At 58.8% G+C, this 16,537-nt stretch overlaps 1 protein-coding gene across 1 annotated transcript; it reads left to right on the top strand.

Moving 5' to 3' along the window:
- The first annotated feature begins 290 nt into the window (after positions 1-290).
- On the top strand, positions 291-14,999 carry HDAC11 (histone deacetylase 11). Its single transcript, XM_030849525.3, has 10 exons — positions 291-553; positions 1,523-1,671; positions 3,961-4,061; positions 9,192-9,308; positions 10,297-10,339; positions 10,597-10,673; positions 11,694-11,756; positions 12,017-12,113; positions 12,945-13,123; positions 13,296-14,999. Coding segments are annotated over exons 1-10 (1,044 nt in total). The 5' UTR covers positions 291-551; the 3' UTR covers positions 13,512-14,999.
- Positions 15,000-16,537: the final 1,538 nt, after the last annotated feature.

Here is a 16,537-nt window from a genome sequence, read left to right on the forward strand (position 1 = left end):
CCAGAACACACGGCCCCCACTCTTCCATTTTACTCGTGGAAACAGAGACCACAGAGCCCGGACGCTTGCCCAAGGCCACACAGCGGCTCCGCCTCGGAGTCCGCCGGGAAGCCCGGCGTCCCTAACACCCAGGACGCCCAAGCCTTGAGACCGCGCAGGAAGGCCTGGCGGCCGGGGGCGGGGCATAGACTGGCCCCTCCCATGGGGCGGGGCGATGCCTCCCGTTCCAACTCTGGGACGAGCGGTCCTCCCCATAAGGGGCGCGGCTTCCGAGCCGGGCGAGATCTCACTGGGTGTTAGTCTGAGGAAGGGGGGACTTCGCGCTTGAAGGCCGTTGGGTGGCGTGGCCTCCCTCCCGCAGAGGCGCTCTGTGCGGGACTCCAGACCTCTGTGCTGTGACGCAGGCGCGAGTGGAGGCGGGGCGGAGCCGAATCTTCGGAGCTCCGCCCCCAGTGGAGACGACAGAGGCTGGGGGCGTGTCCTGGGCGGGGCCGCTCCCCGGCCCGCCCGGTCGCGGAGTGGTGGCAGCGCTGGGAGGGCCCGGCCCCGGCATGTGAGTGTGGCGGGGGCGGGGATGGGGGCGCGGGATGGGGCGCCGGGCCAAGCCCGGGGGGTTCCCGGGGGTCCCGGTGGGCGGGAGCACCAGTGCGCGGGCGGCCGGGCGAGCCCGCCAGGTGCGGGCCCAGGTATGGCGGGTGAGGGGCGCTCGGGCCTCTTGTGGCCAGGCCGGCCCCGCGTGCCGGACCAGCCCAGCGCCGCCAATCTGCGGCCCACGGGACGGGCGCCGGCGCGGGGCGCCGTCCCGGCGGGGGCTCGCTACAAGCGCAGCTCTGACGTCTGCCCTCGGACCCCACCAGCTAAGCGGAGGCCCCCGCAGTGGCAGCCGGGTTTCTGTTCCCTGTGCGGCAGCTGCGGAGGTGTTATGGGGGTCAGCTGCGCGGCGGGGCCCCAGGTGACCCCATTCCTGGCTCCGGGTTGGGCCGCAGTTTGCGTGAGCCCCGACCTGCTGTTTCTGGGAACTGTCACCTCAGCTCTCAGGGAAAGGGCGCTTTCTGTGCTCAGCTGTTAAATGCGTTATCTCATTCTTCTCAACAGCCACACATTTTACAGTTGAGGAAAGCGAGGCCTACGGCCACAGAGCTGTTGATGTAATTGTTATCATGTGGAGGTGAGGTGCTGAGGCCTTACTGCCAGACACACCTGGGTTCACATCTGCTGTTCCACAGACCCGTGTGACCTTGGGCGCACCTGGTTCCCTCCCGGAGCCTCCGGTGGGATGGTGGTGCCTACCCCCCAGGGCTGCTGTGAGGATTGGGTTGAATGGTTCAGGGAGCTCAGTAAGGAACCGCTATTATTACTGTTGTTGCTGTTCGTAAGTGGCCCTTTTTCTGCCACCGAGGGAGCTGGTGGTACTGGGTCAGGGCTGTCTGCTCAATCCCAGTCTGCTGGCGCGGAAGGGGAAGCTGCTTCCCACGGTGAGACTGTTCCTGTCTGTGCATGTCTGTCTCTGTGCCCATGGAAGGCCACACCCAACCCAGCTGTACCAGCATGTGCCGGAGTCACGCTGGCCCATCGTGTACTCACCGCGCTACAACGTAACCTTCCTGGGCCTGGAGAAGCTGCACCCCTTTGATGCAGGAAAATGGGGCAAAGTGATCAGCTTCCTAAAAGGTATGGAACGCCCCACTCGGACCCTACGTCTGCTTTCTCCAGCCCACCTGCTGCTCTTTCCCTGGCACAAGCGCCAGGCCCTCCCACCTCCAGTGTCAGCCCTGAGACAGCCTCCCACCCGTGCTGCCAAAAGGGTCTTTCCAACACAGACTTCTAAGCATGATATGCTCCCGTAGCACACCTTCACTGGCTCTCCATCGCTGTGGACGTAAGTCCTGTCTCTGCCCCTGGAGACCCAGTAGAAGGGGAACTGATGCTTGGAGGAATGCATTGTCCATAGCCCACAAGCTCCTAGAGTCTGGGAAGTGGACAGCCTTTGCTCCAACCTCACGGATTACAAATGAAGGAACTTGGGGCCCAGAGAGTTAGAAAATGTGCCCAAAGGCACACAGCTATTGAGTGGGGGAATGGGGCCTGGACCTCAGAGCCCCAGGCTCGTCCGCTTCATGGCTCATCCCCTGAGTGGGGTGGTGCTCTGGGGAGCACGTTGTTTCAATTGTGGTTTGTAATCTAGGGATCTGGTTCATGTGGAAAATTCAGGCATCACAGTAGGCTGGTGAAAAAAAATATTCTAGTTCCTTGTATTGTGGGTTCTTTAACTGAGGGAAGTAGGAAATATTACCCGAAATGTTGCCGGGCGTAGGATGAAACATTGCATATCTTTAAATCGCACAATCCCTCTGATGACGCCTGGGGGAGGTTTCACTGTGGGGCTAGCCCGTCTTTAACACCTAAGCCCATCTCCCTTTTTAGCAAATCTAGAGCGAGCCTCAGTCTCTGCACCTGGCAGAAAATAGAGTCAAGTTAGAGATTAATAACACTGTTATTGTTATTTGTTTTTATATTTTTTGTTTTTATTTTTGGTTAACTTCTGTTTATGACAAGGGATACTGATTTTCCACTTGCAATAGTGACCAGAGTGCATATTCAAAGAAAAGTATTAAGTAGAAAAGAGTACAAGTGGTGTGCAGCCGTGGCAAGAGCTCTGGTGAGGTGAGCGGAGCCATCCTGCCTCTCGCCTGGCTGTTCTCATGCCTTCCTGAATGGGGTCCTTTATACTCTGCTCCCAGTGGTCCTGAGTCTCTGTGTTCATTGCCCCTTCTTGGGCTCCTGTGTCACCCAGTAGCGCAACATAAGGGTTCCTTGTCCCCCTCACTCTGAGCTGACCATCTTCCTGAGTTTCCTCTGAGCAGGTGGGTGGAAAGGAGCCAGGGTCACATGGTGAAGGGCCTTGGGTACCGCCAGGAAAACAGCTGGTTCCTTGCCGGAAGGCAGTGGGGAGCCATGGAGTGTTTGGGGCGGGCGGGATACCTGCTATATGTGGAGCTCTTTGTGAGAAGTGTATGGAACTAGTTGGTTTCTACCAGGGTTGGTTTCTAAGAGTGACACATTAGCATAGGTCCCCTAGATTCTGACCTTGTCCTTCGACTTCCCTAGAACCAGAGCATCATGGTCCTGTTGTCACTGTGCCCTAGAGCACTTCATCCTCTCTGCCTTATTTCTTCTGTTGCAAAAGGGAGCAAGTCTTGTCTGGTGTATGCGTATGTGGTAATGAAATAACATGGTTTTCCCCAAACATCAGTCATTTGCAAACCACTCTTGGTCCCTTGCCATCGCCTCATACCACCTGTTCCATTATTTACTTCATAGTTTTTATTGACTTAGCCTTCGTTTTAAGAAACTTAAATAAACCTGTTTTAAAAGGAAACATTATGTCATCTAAATGGAAAAAGCCAGTTTCATTTGCCATAAATAGAAGGTCATGGTAAAAAATAAATGCAATGAAAACAACAGTGTTATTTCAGCTCAGGCAGCTTACTGTTGCTGCGTACTGTGAAACTGATTGCTCCTTTTGGGGGGTTAAAAAAAGGGAGATGAGCAAGGGTCAGGCAGGTGTTAAAGAGAGGCCCCCCGTATACCAACCCCCCATGATGTCATCCCAAGGTGGAGGGAGAATCGATCAGAAGAGCTTTTTCTCACCTTGAGAGTCAGCGTTAATGACCCGTGTGCTACCTGCCTCTAGAAGGTGTCCAGTCACACTTGAGCTCGCCTCCCGGCTGTCAGTGGCCTGGGAAACACGAGGATCACTGTGCACAATGTCGTATGTCCCCTGGCCCGAGGGCCTGGCCGCTGTCCCCACTGGCCTGAGAGGTGGCCCGTTCTCAGACCGCCCACAAGCCACCAGGGCCCACCTTGTCCTGGGGCAGGGCTGCCAGCCTGTGGGAGGGGCTGGGGCTGGGCCTGGCCTGGAGGCGGCAGGGATGCATGGGGCCTGCTTTGTGGTTTCAGAAGAGAAACTTCTATCAGACAGCATGCTGGTGGAGGCACGGGAGGCCTCGGACGAAGACCTGCTGGTGGTGCACACGAGACGCTATCTCAACGAGCTGAAGGTACAGGGCCTGGGGGCTGCCAGCCAGAAGGAGGGGCTGGAGGAGGGGGCGCTTAGCCTGGGGATGCACAGCCTCGAGGGGCTCCATTCCTGTCCCTGTGCAGGGGGAGCATGTGAGTCTGTGATCCCCGACAGGAGAGAGGTGTCCTAGAAAGGCAGATGCCAGGGGTGGGCTAGGCTAGTCCAGGGGATGGTGAGCTCCCCATCCTTGGAGTATGAAAGCAGGGATGGCCGCTTGGTGGGGGTTGAACCTTCATTGGGGTTTTGGGCTTCTGCATCAGTGACTTTCAATCTGTGCTATGTGGACAGGCCTCAAAGACCCCTGCTGGGATGATGGGTGGGGGGCCCCAGTCCCTTGTCCCCATCCAACCAAAGCTATTCCACTTTGGCCTATTTTTACCTCGGGCTAAAGTATAAGATACTGTTTCAAGGGCTTCTGCAGCTAAAGACGTGTTGGAAACTGTTGGGCTGAAAACGAGTTTTTACGCCCCAGGGCCCAGCAGGGAACATAAACAAGTGGTGGGTGGTGTCTGGGACAACTGGAGCTCCTGCCCTTCCCAAGCTGGTGGCTGCCGCCCAGACTCCACCGTGGGCCCAGCTTTCAAAGAAGAAGCCAGAAATCCAGATGTTAAGTGACAGTTCCTGATTTCTTAATGTAGCAACTCATTGGAAGATTTCTGAAGCCCACCTGCAGAGCACATGGGGTCTGCCCGTGGTGACCTCATTCTAGAGGAGCTGCATGGCTCTCCTCAGTGTGGTTCTGAGGGTAGAGGCATTCAGTCAGTCCCCTGTGTGGGAGAAGAGGGCAGGCTGGGCTCGGGGTGGCATCAGAACCTGGTGTGTCAGGGATGCCACAGGTTCTCTGTCCCCAAGGGCATGCAGTCCTGACCCCTGACCGCTAGACTTCCCAGCAGGACTCATCTTAGACTCAGAGCTAGAGTGGGCGCCAGAGGTCACCAGGCTTCTTCCCCATAGGTGGAAACACCTAGGCCCAGAAAGAGGCCCCACCTGCTCAAGGTCACCTGGGAAGTCCAGCAGGCCCGGGGGAGACCCCAGGCAGGGCATCCGGTCAGGTCTTCCGGGTTCCAGGCCACGGCAGCTGCCCTCCGTCCTCCTCCACGCCGGCCTGAGCTGTGAGAATTCTAGATGGATCCGTGACAGTGTGAGCTCATGAAAGATTACCAGGAAGAGGTTGAAACCTGGCTCCCGGGAGAGCGAGGTGTGCGAGGCCTTGGCACGAAGCCCAGCACTTGGCTGCTCTGGTTTCCCAGGGCCCGGACATGCGTGGTCACAGCCCAGCAGCTCGGTCAGGAGGACATGCCTGCCAGAGTCCGGAGGGTGAGGGTGGGGGCAGGGAGAGACCAGAACAGAGTGGCGCCAGGCTGGAGCCAGTGCCAGGATAACGCTGGGGATGGGGGATGGGCTCCAGGGCTCCAGGGCTTCATCCGTTTGAGGGGCTTTTCAGGGAACGGTGTGGGACTGACTGCATGCCTGGCCTTGGGACCCCAGAAGCCTGAAGGCAGCTTACTATGAGATAAGCAATAATGCAAACAAGTAGAGCCCCAAATAGAAAATTGAGGTCAAGGACAGGAGGAGACTTCAGATATGCCAACATAACCAAGATGCTATGGTTGTGCCATGTATTTGGAGCTCCCTGGCAGCCAGAGCAAAAGGAGAAACATGATGATTTCCACATGACCTACTAAGGTGAAGAAGTATTCAGTCACACAGCACATCTATATCGAATACTGACTGTGTACTGGATGCAAAGAAAAAAAAGAATAAGCAAGTTTCCCTGCTCCCATGGATTTGTATTTCATTAAAGAAGACTGAAAATAAAGAAGTAACCGTACAAGAGCATTTCGGAGAGCACCAAGGGCTATGAAGGGAAAAAAAAGGGTAATTAGGCAGAGGTATGTTCATTTAGCTTGAGCAGTCAGGGAGGGCCTCACAGAGGAGGTGAGGTGTGAGCAGAGATCAAAGAATGAGGAGTAGGTGATACTCGTGGAGTTTTAAAAGAAGAATGTCCAGAGTCTCAGGCCTGGAGAGGGAGGGGGCTTGGCCTCCCAAAGGGGAGAGGGTTGCTTGAGTGGCCAGGTTGAAGGGAATGAAACGCTGACGTGGCACGTGATGTGGTCAGGGAGGCCAGCAGCCCTGGTCCACAAGCCCTGCAGGCCTCAGGAGGAGTTTGGATTTTGTTCCAGGTGCCACAGGAGAGTGATGTGGGGTCATGTGCCCCAGACGCTCAGGTGAGACCCATGCACGTTCCAGGCATTGTGTGGTGTCTAGGGGCTGCTCTCGGGAACAGCCCCCTGGCCCCTGATGTCCATGACGTTTCTTTCCTCTTTTCTCTGCTGCAGGACCCCCAGGGCTGCTTCTCCTCAGCGGTCCTGTGTGTGCCATGCCCGTACTGCCCCATACCCGTGTTCCGGGCTCATGCCTGGCCCTGCACTGGTGTGGCCTTCAATGCTTAATACACTGGGCATTGAACGAGGTGCAGTGGCCTGATGTTTGCCAGATGACGTCCATTCAGGGAAACAAGTGTTTATTGAGTGCCTGCTGTGTGCAAGGCCCAGAGTCGGCCCCACTGAGGGTGGGGTTTGGGTCGGGCCAGGGCCAGGCTCCTGCCTTGTGCTGACCCTGTGACAGTTTGCCGTGGGGCGCCAGGTGGTGGGATGCAGACCCGACATGTAGTCCCCGTGTGCCCTGTGCTGGGCAGTGCTCGGGACACATTTATGTAGTGAGTGTTTAGAGGACCAGGCTCTGCTCTGGGTGTAGGATGATGGCGGAACAGAAGAGACTGAATCCCTCTCTTGATGGGACGGAGTTGGTGTGTTAAAAGGCGCTCAGTGCCTTGGGGAAAGGACAGCAGGAAAGGGGGTGGGGAGGACCGCCCTTCAAAATAGGAGGCCGGGGGTCTCACTGCCATGTGACCATGGACTGAGGGCCCTGAGGGAGTGGGCTCGGTGGGCGTCTGGGGGTAGGCATTCCGAGCAGAAGGGTCAGCAAGTGCAAAGGCCCTGAGGCAGGAGTATCTCCAGTGTGTTCCAGCAGCAGCGAGGACTAAGTGACTGGATGGGAGGAATGGGAGGGAGACGGTAAGGGGTGGGGTCGGAAAATGATTGGGGCCAGGCCACAGAGGGCCTGTGGTCGCTGTGGCTTTGCTCTGAAGGAGGTGGGAGCCCAGGAGTGTTTCAAGCAGGGGGACGTGATCTGACCTAGATTTTAACAGGATTGCTTGGCAGCTGTGATGGGAATGGTTGAGACCAGTCTGTCAGAACAAAAGCAGGGAGCCTGGGAGGGAGCAGGTGGTTGCAATGATCCTGGTGAGAGAGCCTGGCCTCTCAGATGAGGCTGGAAGTAGCTGTGACCTGGGGGGGGGGGGTACGTGGCAGAACTTGGGGTTTGTTATGAAGTTGGAACAATAGGATTTTCTTTTGTTCAGATTGGGTGTGGGGTCTGCAAGCCAAGGAAGCCAAGGATGCCAAGGATGTCCCAGAAATTGTGGCTGGAGCCCTAGGGAGTCTGGGCACAACTTGGGCCTCGTTGCTACCCTCACAGCGCCCGGCGCCTGTGGGAGAAGAGACACAGGCCCCCGTGTGTGCCACGGAGCAGCCGGGGGGGCGAGTCTCAGAGAGTCCCAGGGAAACAGGACGCCCGGGGTTACAGGATCAGCTTCTCCATTTCTGCAGAGAAAAAAAAAAGGCCATTGGGATTTTGGCAGGAATTGTGCATCTGGAGATGAATTAGGAGAGAACTGACATCTTTACAATGTTAGGTCTTCCAGCCCATGAACACAAGATGTCTTTCCACCTATCTAGATCTTTAAGTTCTGTCAGCGGCGTTTCGTAGTTTTCCGTGTATGAGTCTTATACCTGCTTGGTAAATTTATTCTTTTTGAAGGTGTTGTAAATGAAATTGCTTTCTTAATTTCTGTCTGGGGCTATGGCTTCCTCTTCTTTCATTCTCTGTCCCCTGCTGGCTTGCCGAGGGTGGGAGGGGGGCATCGACTCAGTGTTTTCCTTCAGGGGCTCGTTGCTCACTTTCTTGTAGCGAACAGTGGTTCTCTGCCTCACGTGTGCCGGACCGGTGCTGGGTGATGGGCTTGGCGGGACAGATGGGTGGAGCTGGCTGTCTTCCCTTCTCTGGGTCTGCCCCTTACCACACACGCATACACCTGAATGCATGTGCATATGCACACCTCTGCACACATGCACGAAAACACACACACACACACACATGGGTCTCGCAGCTGTCCAGCCAGACCATGTTCTCCCTCTCCCCAGCAAGGCTGTCGCGTTGCATATCAGCGCCTCCCTGCTGGGCTGCTATGTGTCCGTGAGGCCAGGAGCAGTGCCATCTTGGGACCTGCAGCCTAGCAGGCGCTTAGTAAATACCTACCAAGTGCTGGGGCCCCTCCAGGACTCTGCTTGGGGTCAGTGGAGAGCAGGGTCTGGACCTCGGGCGTTCCCAAGCAGGCAGGAGATGGTCTAGGAGCGGGGTGCATGGATGCTTGCCCAGGGCTCGGGAGGTTATAGGGAAGGCCTGTGTCCTTATCTTGGTGCAGACGCCTTCTCGGTGCTCCAGACCCTCCTGCCTCAGCAGTGGAGGATGAGGACATCCAGCCCCATTTGAAGGAATGACTGATTCCCGGTGGATGGGGAGGCTGTGCTGTGCCTGGACAGCAGGAGCCCTGGGCGTCCAGTCCTGGCTCCGTCAGTGACTCCCTGTGACCTTGGAAGGAAAGATCCTCCCCCCAGCCCCCCGCCTCTCCGGGGCCTCAGTGCCCCTCTGTGCAGTGGGCGGGCTGGGCCAGTTCTGGGTGGGCTCCGTGGTGACCTGGAGTCCCCTGCAGCTCTCCTTCTGGGCACAAGAGGGCAGCCGAGGGCCTTGGAGCACGAGGACCGAGGGCTGACTTAGCTTTAAGGAGAGTGCGGTTGTGAGCATCTCTGTACTGAGCCCAGAGCTCAGCCACGGTGGGAGCTCCCATTTCTCACCCAAGGAGCTGCGCTCGCCCGAAGTCCCCGCCCCGCGCCACCCCGAAGCTGGCCCAGGGGGAATCTGCTTCCCCGCTGCTGCCTCTGGGCTCACCGGGCAGAGGGAGGCCAATGGCCCACATCTCTTTCCACAGTGGTCCTTTGCTGTCGCAACCATCACAGAAATCCCCCCTGTCATCTTCCTGCCCAACTTCCTGGTACAGAGGAAGGTGCTGAAGCCCCTCCGGACCCAGACGGGAGGAACCATAATGGTAGGTGGGGAGCTGGTTTGGGGCGGGGAGCAGCGGCTGGGCTGGGCCCTCCACCCCAGGCTCCTTCCCACCCTGGGTCTTTGCCCACCCTGGGCTCTCCATCTAGAATGCCTCGTGCTGCTGAGTAGTTGAGCAAAATCCTAAATATTCCTCAAGGTAGCAACAAGAACTCTTTCTTCCAAAGCCTCTCCTGCCTGGCTGGGACGTTAGAATTCACTGTTCTGCCCCCAAGACCACCTGCTAGAGTTACCGTATTTGCTGGTGTATAAGATGTATCCCACCCCCTGGAGAGTATGTCCTAAAACTGTGACTCCGAGCTACTCAAATTTCAGATGGAAACAAACCCCTATGACGTCAGCGATGGATGGTGCCCCTCCCCCCCATCGTGGGTGTGACAGTCACAAACAGTTGCAGCAAAACTGGGTTTCACATTCTGTGTGTAGTTTTCTCTAAAATTCACCACAGACTGCTGAGTTGATTGGAGGTAGAGGAGCTGAAATGATTTGAATGTACAATGATCCAACCCAGACAGGGATTAATACCTGTTGACCCCGATAGTTTTCTTTTCAGCTTTGCAAATTTGTGCATTTTGAAAGTTTATTAGAATATTACTGCCCACCCCAAAATTATGATTTCCTATAGGATTTCAGTAATAAGGTGACAGTATTTCCAGGAACAAAAATTTGTCCATTTTCCCTTTAAAAGCTGCTTGAGAACCCTTGTCAGCTCACGTTCCATCCTAAGAACTGAACTTTGATTTCCTCCAGTCTCCTCACCAAATTGCACAGGGGCTTACGCACCGCATGTCTCATAAGCCAGCCAGTTCGGGGTTTGCTGGGGATGGGTGGGTGCTTCCTGTACCCCACCTCCCAGCTCATCCCCACCTTGGAGCTGGCTGGAAATGGTGTTTATGGGATGAGTGATTCAATGAATAAGTAAGTGCAGGAATTGGCCGCCCGCACCCCTCATCCTGTGCTTGTTTCCAAAGGCGGGGAAGCTGGCCGTGGAGCGAGGCTGGGCTATCAACATAGGTGAGTGCCCCGTGGCCTGGCCTGGGTCCTGGGGGCAGCAGCTCTGGTGCCACTGTGGACAGGGGTGGCCGCGATGGCAAAGCTGCCTCCTGACCCAGGGATGGTGACATGCCCACGTGGGGTCAGCTGACTTAGGCAGCCTGGAGCCCGGAGCCGTCCCTGGGAGCTGAGCGGGGAGGGGGGCCCTGGGAGGAAGGTGGGAGGGGGGCGTCTGGGCCTTGAGCCTGGCCCTGGCAACACCTCGGCTGTCCTCGCAGGCGGCGGCTTCCACCACTGCTCCAGCGACCGGGGCGGGGGCTTCTGCGCCTACGCAGACATCACGCTCGCCATCAAGGTGTGCCCGAGAGCATGTGGGGGGGGTCACCTCCGAGAGCCTCCCTGGAATCCCCCAATCTGGTGTGCTCACCCCGCATTGTAGAGAAGACAGCTGAGGCCCAGAAGGGGCGGGAGCTCGCCCAGGTCCCTCAGCCGGGCTGGGACCCAAACCCAGATGCGACACTTGCTTTTTCGTGTTGCCTGAGACGGTCCAGAGGTGACAGCCTTCAACAGTGGCAGGGGACCGGAGGGGAACAGTTTCCATGTCAATATTAAATTATGAGAAGGGTGAGATAGAAATAATGACCCTGATGGTGGTGACAACGGCTAGCATTTACCGCGGGCCCAGCCCTGTGGCCGCCTCCATCCTCCAGGGCTCGCCCCTGCATCCTCATGTTTTACAGAGGAGGAGATGAGGAAACGGGCCCAGAGGGGCGAGGGCACAGCCGGAAGGGGCAGAGCTGGCAGCGGTCTCCACGTCGGTCAGACCGCAGTGCTGCCTCAGCACCTGCGCGTGGCCTCGTGCTCGGGGTTGGCATGGGCCCCGTGGCTCCTGTCCCCACGGGGAGGAGGGACAAGTCAGCAGACCCTGGGCATTCGGAGAGGGGGACGCAAGGAGACCTTCTTGGAGGGTGGGGGAGGGGAAGGAGGGCTTCTCAGAGGAGGAGGCTTTAGGGCTGGGCCCTGTAGGAAGGTGGAGATGGCAGAATGAAGTTCCAGGCACAGCCTCGAGGGGGGTTCCCCGCTCTGCACCCCAGCATTTCCCCGGGAATCCTGAGCTGTCGCGGAGGGCCAACTCTCTTAACCTCCTCACCTCTGGCCCTTCAGGGCACAGCACGTGCCCCTCCAGGGAGCCTTCCCTGAATACACACACAGGCTTCTCCAGAGCCACACAGCTCCCCAGGGCTCTGCCTGGTGGCCTGATCTCCCATAAGCATGTACAGGCTTCGGCCCACCCCCTCGCTAACTGGGAGCCTCTACAGGGCTGTGTCCTCTGGCCTGTGTGGTCCTTACCTCTCCCCTCTCCCGCCCTGGGCAGTTTCTGTTTGAGCGAGTGGAGGGTGTCTCCAGAGCCACCATCGTTGATCTCGATGCCCATCAGGTGAGTGCCTGGTGGGGCCCGGGGTCCCACAGGCCCGCCCCCCCAGGCCACCTCCCCGCACTCCCCAGCTGCCTCTGACGCGCACCACCGTGCTGTGGGCTCCGCTCCCCCAGGAACATCCCCCAAGCCCCAGGCTGGGCCTCTGCCGCCCACACCCAGGCACGCCCGCACCCAGGCACGTGGGGTGTTTCCTGGGGTGTGGTTGGGGGTGCCTTTCCCGGGGCACCTGCCTGTGAGTGGCTTCCGTGTGTTCCCCACAGGGCAACGGGCACGAGCGGGACTTCATGGGCGACAAGCGCGTGTACATCATGGACGTCTACAACCGCCACATCTACCCCGGGGACCGCTTTGCCAAGCGTAAGCTGCCCTGCCCCTCAGCCGCAGGGCCTCTTGCTTGGATGGGGCTCTCTCTGGGGCCTCTCCTACATGCTGGGACCTGCAGAGGCCCCTTCATTTATTTATCCTCGGCATCCCTGCGAGGGGAGACTGACGAGGAAACGGAGACCTAAAAAGGCCACTTGACCCACCCAAGACCACATAAACCTGCCCAATAAGCACTGTGAGTCCTTCTTCTGGGGTAGCCACCGGAAGACTAAAGTAGCCCCCTCCACTAGGTGTGCAGCTGTCTGGCCAGAACAGCGGAGGGCGGAGAGGAAAAAGGAGGAGGACACATGAACATAAAACGAGACGGCAGACATTAGCTCAAATGTCATAGTTACTAAGTAAATGCAGGTGGATTAATTAAAAGGTAGAGGCTCTCAGCTGAGCTTTGGAAACACAGGGACCTGCCCACCCTGTGGGGAAGGGACATTTGCGCAGTAAGAGCCGGCGGGGCCGCTGTGCGTACATCGGCCGCTTTGCCGCCCCGGGGACCCGTTTCTGAACTGAATGTCAGATGTTCTGGATTTGGACCTAAGGGCACATGGGGTGTCCAGGCAAGGACTTACGGAGACAGTGGGCTCAGACACCTGACATGGGTCCCTGAATCCCCAGGCCAGTGTTTCATCTGTGATCCCCCTTCTTTCCTTTGGGTCCCCCTTGCCGCTTGTGTGCTCTTTTTTTAGCCTAGTTTTGGGTGAATAAGAGGTCGAGCACTGGGGAGTCAGGTGGGGAAATGGGCCGTCCTCGCCCTCCCCAGCCTCAGTTTCCCACCCCTGCACATTGGGGCTACTGCTGTCTCCCTCGCAGAGGCCATCAGGCGGAAGGTGGAGCTGGAGTGGGGCACGGAGGATGATGAGTACCTGAGGAAGGTGGAGAGGAACCTGGAGAAAGCCCTCCAGGAGCATCAGCCCGACGTGGTGGTGTACAACGCAGGCACTGACGTCCTTGAGGGGGACCGCCTCGGGGGGCTGTCCATCAGTCCGCAGGTACCTCCTGATCCTGGGGCAGGGGAGGGTCCAGGGACACAGCAGCGGCAGGGCAGGTGGGCAGCAGTGGTGCTTCTCTTGAAGCCAGAGGGGAAGGGCAAAAGCAGCAGCAGTCTGGAGCAGGGTTAGACCTGCAGCAGGACTTTCCAGCCTTCCCCATCCCCCACACCAGGGTGTCGTGAAGCGGGATGAGCTGGTGTTCCGGCTGGTCCGAGGCCACCAGGTGCCCATCCTCATGGTGACCTCGGGCGGGTACCAGAAGCGTACAGCCCGCATCATTGCCGACTCCATCCTTAATTTGTATGGCCAGGGGCTCATCGGGCCCCAGCCAGCCAACGTCTCAGCACAGAACTCAGACACACCCCTGCTGCCCCTGGAGGTGCCCTGACGACACTGCCCTCTGAGTGGCTCCCTGCCTGCCGCCCACCCGCCCGCCCGCCCGCCCGCCCACCTGCCCCTCAGTGCTTCTCCTTTTCCAAATGAGGGGGGGGACCTCGCGCGCAGCTGCACTCTCCGCACTGGGTGTCGCGGTCTCCGGGCCGTTCTGCGGGTGGGGGCAGAGGGCAGGGCCTGAGTCCCAGAAAGACCCACACGGTCACGGTCACGGCCTGACCAGGTGGCAGTTCTCCCAGGAGGGAGGAGGGCAGTTGAAGCTCCCAGGCGCAGGGAGGGCCCCCAGGGGTGGGGTGTTCTGGTTTTCAAAACAGTGCGACCGTTTCAGACCAAGGAAGCTTCCATCTCTTCCACAGTTGGGCCCCCTCCCTCCTCTTCTGCACCCTCTCCTCCTCCCTTCAGGGGTGGGAGACCTGAGAGGGGGCTGGAGCCAGGCGTCTGGGGTCCCTGGATTCCCAGCCAGCAGGCAGGGGCCCTGGTCCTGGATGTGAGGGGGCGGCAGGGAAGGGGATGCAGGTGGGTTTTCCCATCTGGCTTCTCCTTCAATAAAGCGAGGTCTGGACCTGCTGTCCGAGAGCCCCTCCCTGGTGGGGAGGGGAGGGGAGGGCTGAGGAGCCCCCCAAACCCCTGCTTCAGCAGCATCTTGCCCGTCCAGGGAGAGCGCCGGGTTTGGGGGGAAGAACTGTTGGCTCAGGGACAGGCCTTAGCTCTGGAGGCTTGAGGGACAGAGGAGGGTGAGGCCTGGACCAGGTGATCGGGGAGGGACAGGTGGCCAAGCTGGGTCCCACAGGCCCCGAGGCCCAGGTGGGGACTGAGGCGCTGGCGAGGCCAGGCTGGCGTTGCTGGAGGGGAGCAGAGGGTCTCCATCCTGGCCTGCAGGTTGTACGCGTAGGGGGCTGGGGCGGGGCCCCGGCGGGGGCTGCAGCCTCCACTGGGCTCATCCAAAATTCCAGGCCCTGATGTACACTGCCCAGGGGGGCCCTGACCTTGTCGTCAGCTCTACTCTGAAGGGGATGCTCAGGACCCCACAGGAAGCGGGGGGTCGGGGGGAGCGTCCGCTGCTCCATTGCCTGGGTGTGTGCTTAGTGGTCAAAGCGGGCGGGGAGGGAAAGAGGGCCGTCCCTGATCAACCCCCCCACGGGACTTGTGCTCATTGCCATCTGGGGGTCTCCTGAATTCTCCTACCTTCTCCCTCACACCCCTCTCGCTGCTCCCTCTGCTGGAGGGGGCGGGGCAGGAAGGGTTCCAAGATCACCAAGTGTCAAACACGCTGAACTCCTTAGGCTTGGACGCTGCACCCGCCCCGCCCCGCCCCACCCCGCCCCGCCCCACCCCGTCCCTGCCCTTGGTCCCTGCATCGGACTCGAGGCACCTAACACCACTTCACCTCCGACACGGCCTGCAGCCTTGGGGGGCAGGCGGCGACAGGCTTGTCACCACGGAGCCTCTGCTCCAGAGAACCATAAAGGCTCTTTTGATCCGACCTGGCTGCCGTGTGTTTTTTAAAAATTAATTAATTTTATTTTTGGCTGCCTTGAGTCTTCGTTCTTGCGCGTGGGCTTTCTCTACTTGCGGCGAGCAGGGGCTACTCTTCGTTGCGGTGCACGGGCTTCTCATTGCGGTGGCTTCTCTTGTTGCGGAGCACGAGCTCTAGGCACGCAGGCTTCAGTAGTTGTGGCTCGTGAACTCTAGAGCGCAGGCTCAGTAGTTGTGGCGCACCGGGTTAGTTGCTCCGTGGCATGTGGGATCTTCCCAGACCAGGGCTCGAACCCGTGTCCCCTGCATTGGCAGACGGATTCTTAACCACTGCGCCACCAGGGAAGCCTTGCCGTGTGTTCTTGAGGTGAAGAATCCACACCTCCTAAGGATTAAAGGAAATAAAGATTGAAAGTTCACACGGCAAGAGGCCTGGCGTGGGGAGCTGCCTGATAAACGCTAGTGTTTTAGCCCATGCACAGAGTCCCATGGAGAAGGTCATTATTCCCATTCTACAGATGAGGTCGCTGAGAGTCGGCGAGGAGTTTGCTTCAGGCCACATGTCTCGTGAATGGTAGAGCCAAGTTTGACCTCAGCTCTGCCCGTTTCCAAAGTATGTGTTCTGAGCTGTGTCAGGTTAGGCAAGGGTGAAGGGTGCTCTCTAGACAGAGGGGTTCAGGGGCGGGGAAGGGTGGGGATGGGAGGGCAGGCTGGGCTGGGCTCTGCCCAGTGTAGGAGGCAGCTGGGGGCCCTGGTGGGGTGGTGTGTGTGTGGGGGGGGGTCTTCCAGGCCTGGGCTGGGAGCACAGGTGCAGATGGGCTGGGTGGGGGCCGCTGGGGAGCAGGACCTTGTCCTCAGCCTGGCAGGGTGACCAGGGCACCCCCAGGGTTAGTGGCACAGCCTGGGTGGGGAATGGGCGCTTCCACAAGGGTCAGTGCCGGGGCAAGGGCAGGAGATGAAGACATCGGGGTGGTGGGCCCTGTGCTAGGTGTGAGGGCGATGAAGGTTGGCACGGCCCCGTCCTCTCTGTTTTCCAGAGGCAGGCAGCGAGGCACGGGCGCTTGGTTCCTTGCTCAGAGCACACAGCTAGCAGGCGGAGGAGCAGGGTTCCAGCCGAGGCCTTGGTTCCAGAACCCGCAGCCCTTTCCTCCTCTGTATTCTGGGCCTTTCAGGACACCGTAGTCACCTGGAGGGTGGGCCCAGGAGTAAACACCTAGGACGCCATGAGTGCCCAGGGGGTGTTAGCAATGAGGGTGATTCTCCTGAAGGGCAGAGAGAAGAGCCAAGGCCAGTTCTGGTGAGGTGTTCAGGATCTGTTCTTAAGGTCTGTGCACTTTGTCCTCTTTGCAAATTATTCTCCAAGTTATCAAAACCCAGGGGGCACACTCCAAGCCCTGGCTGTCTGGGTGGGTGGGGCAGCCCAGGGTGAGACTGGGGCCAGGCCGGGAGCTCTGGGGTCAGACACGTGCTCCGGGGAGAACCTCCAAAAAGGAGCCCGCGTGGGCCAGCCCGGTCCTGGCGGGCGTGGGATTTTTGCAACAGACA

The sequence above is a fragment of the Globicephala melas genome, chromosome 11 (assembly GCF_963455315.2).
Source record: "Globicephala melas chromosome 11, mGloMel1.2, whole genome shotgun sequence".
Lineage (NCBI taxonomy): Eukaryota > Metazoa > Chordata > Mammalia > Artiodactyla > Delphinidae > Globicephala > Globicephala melas.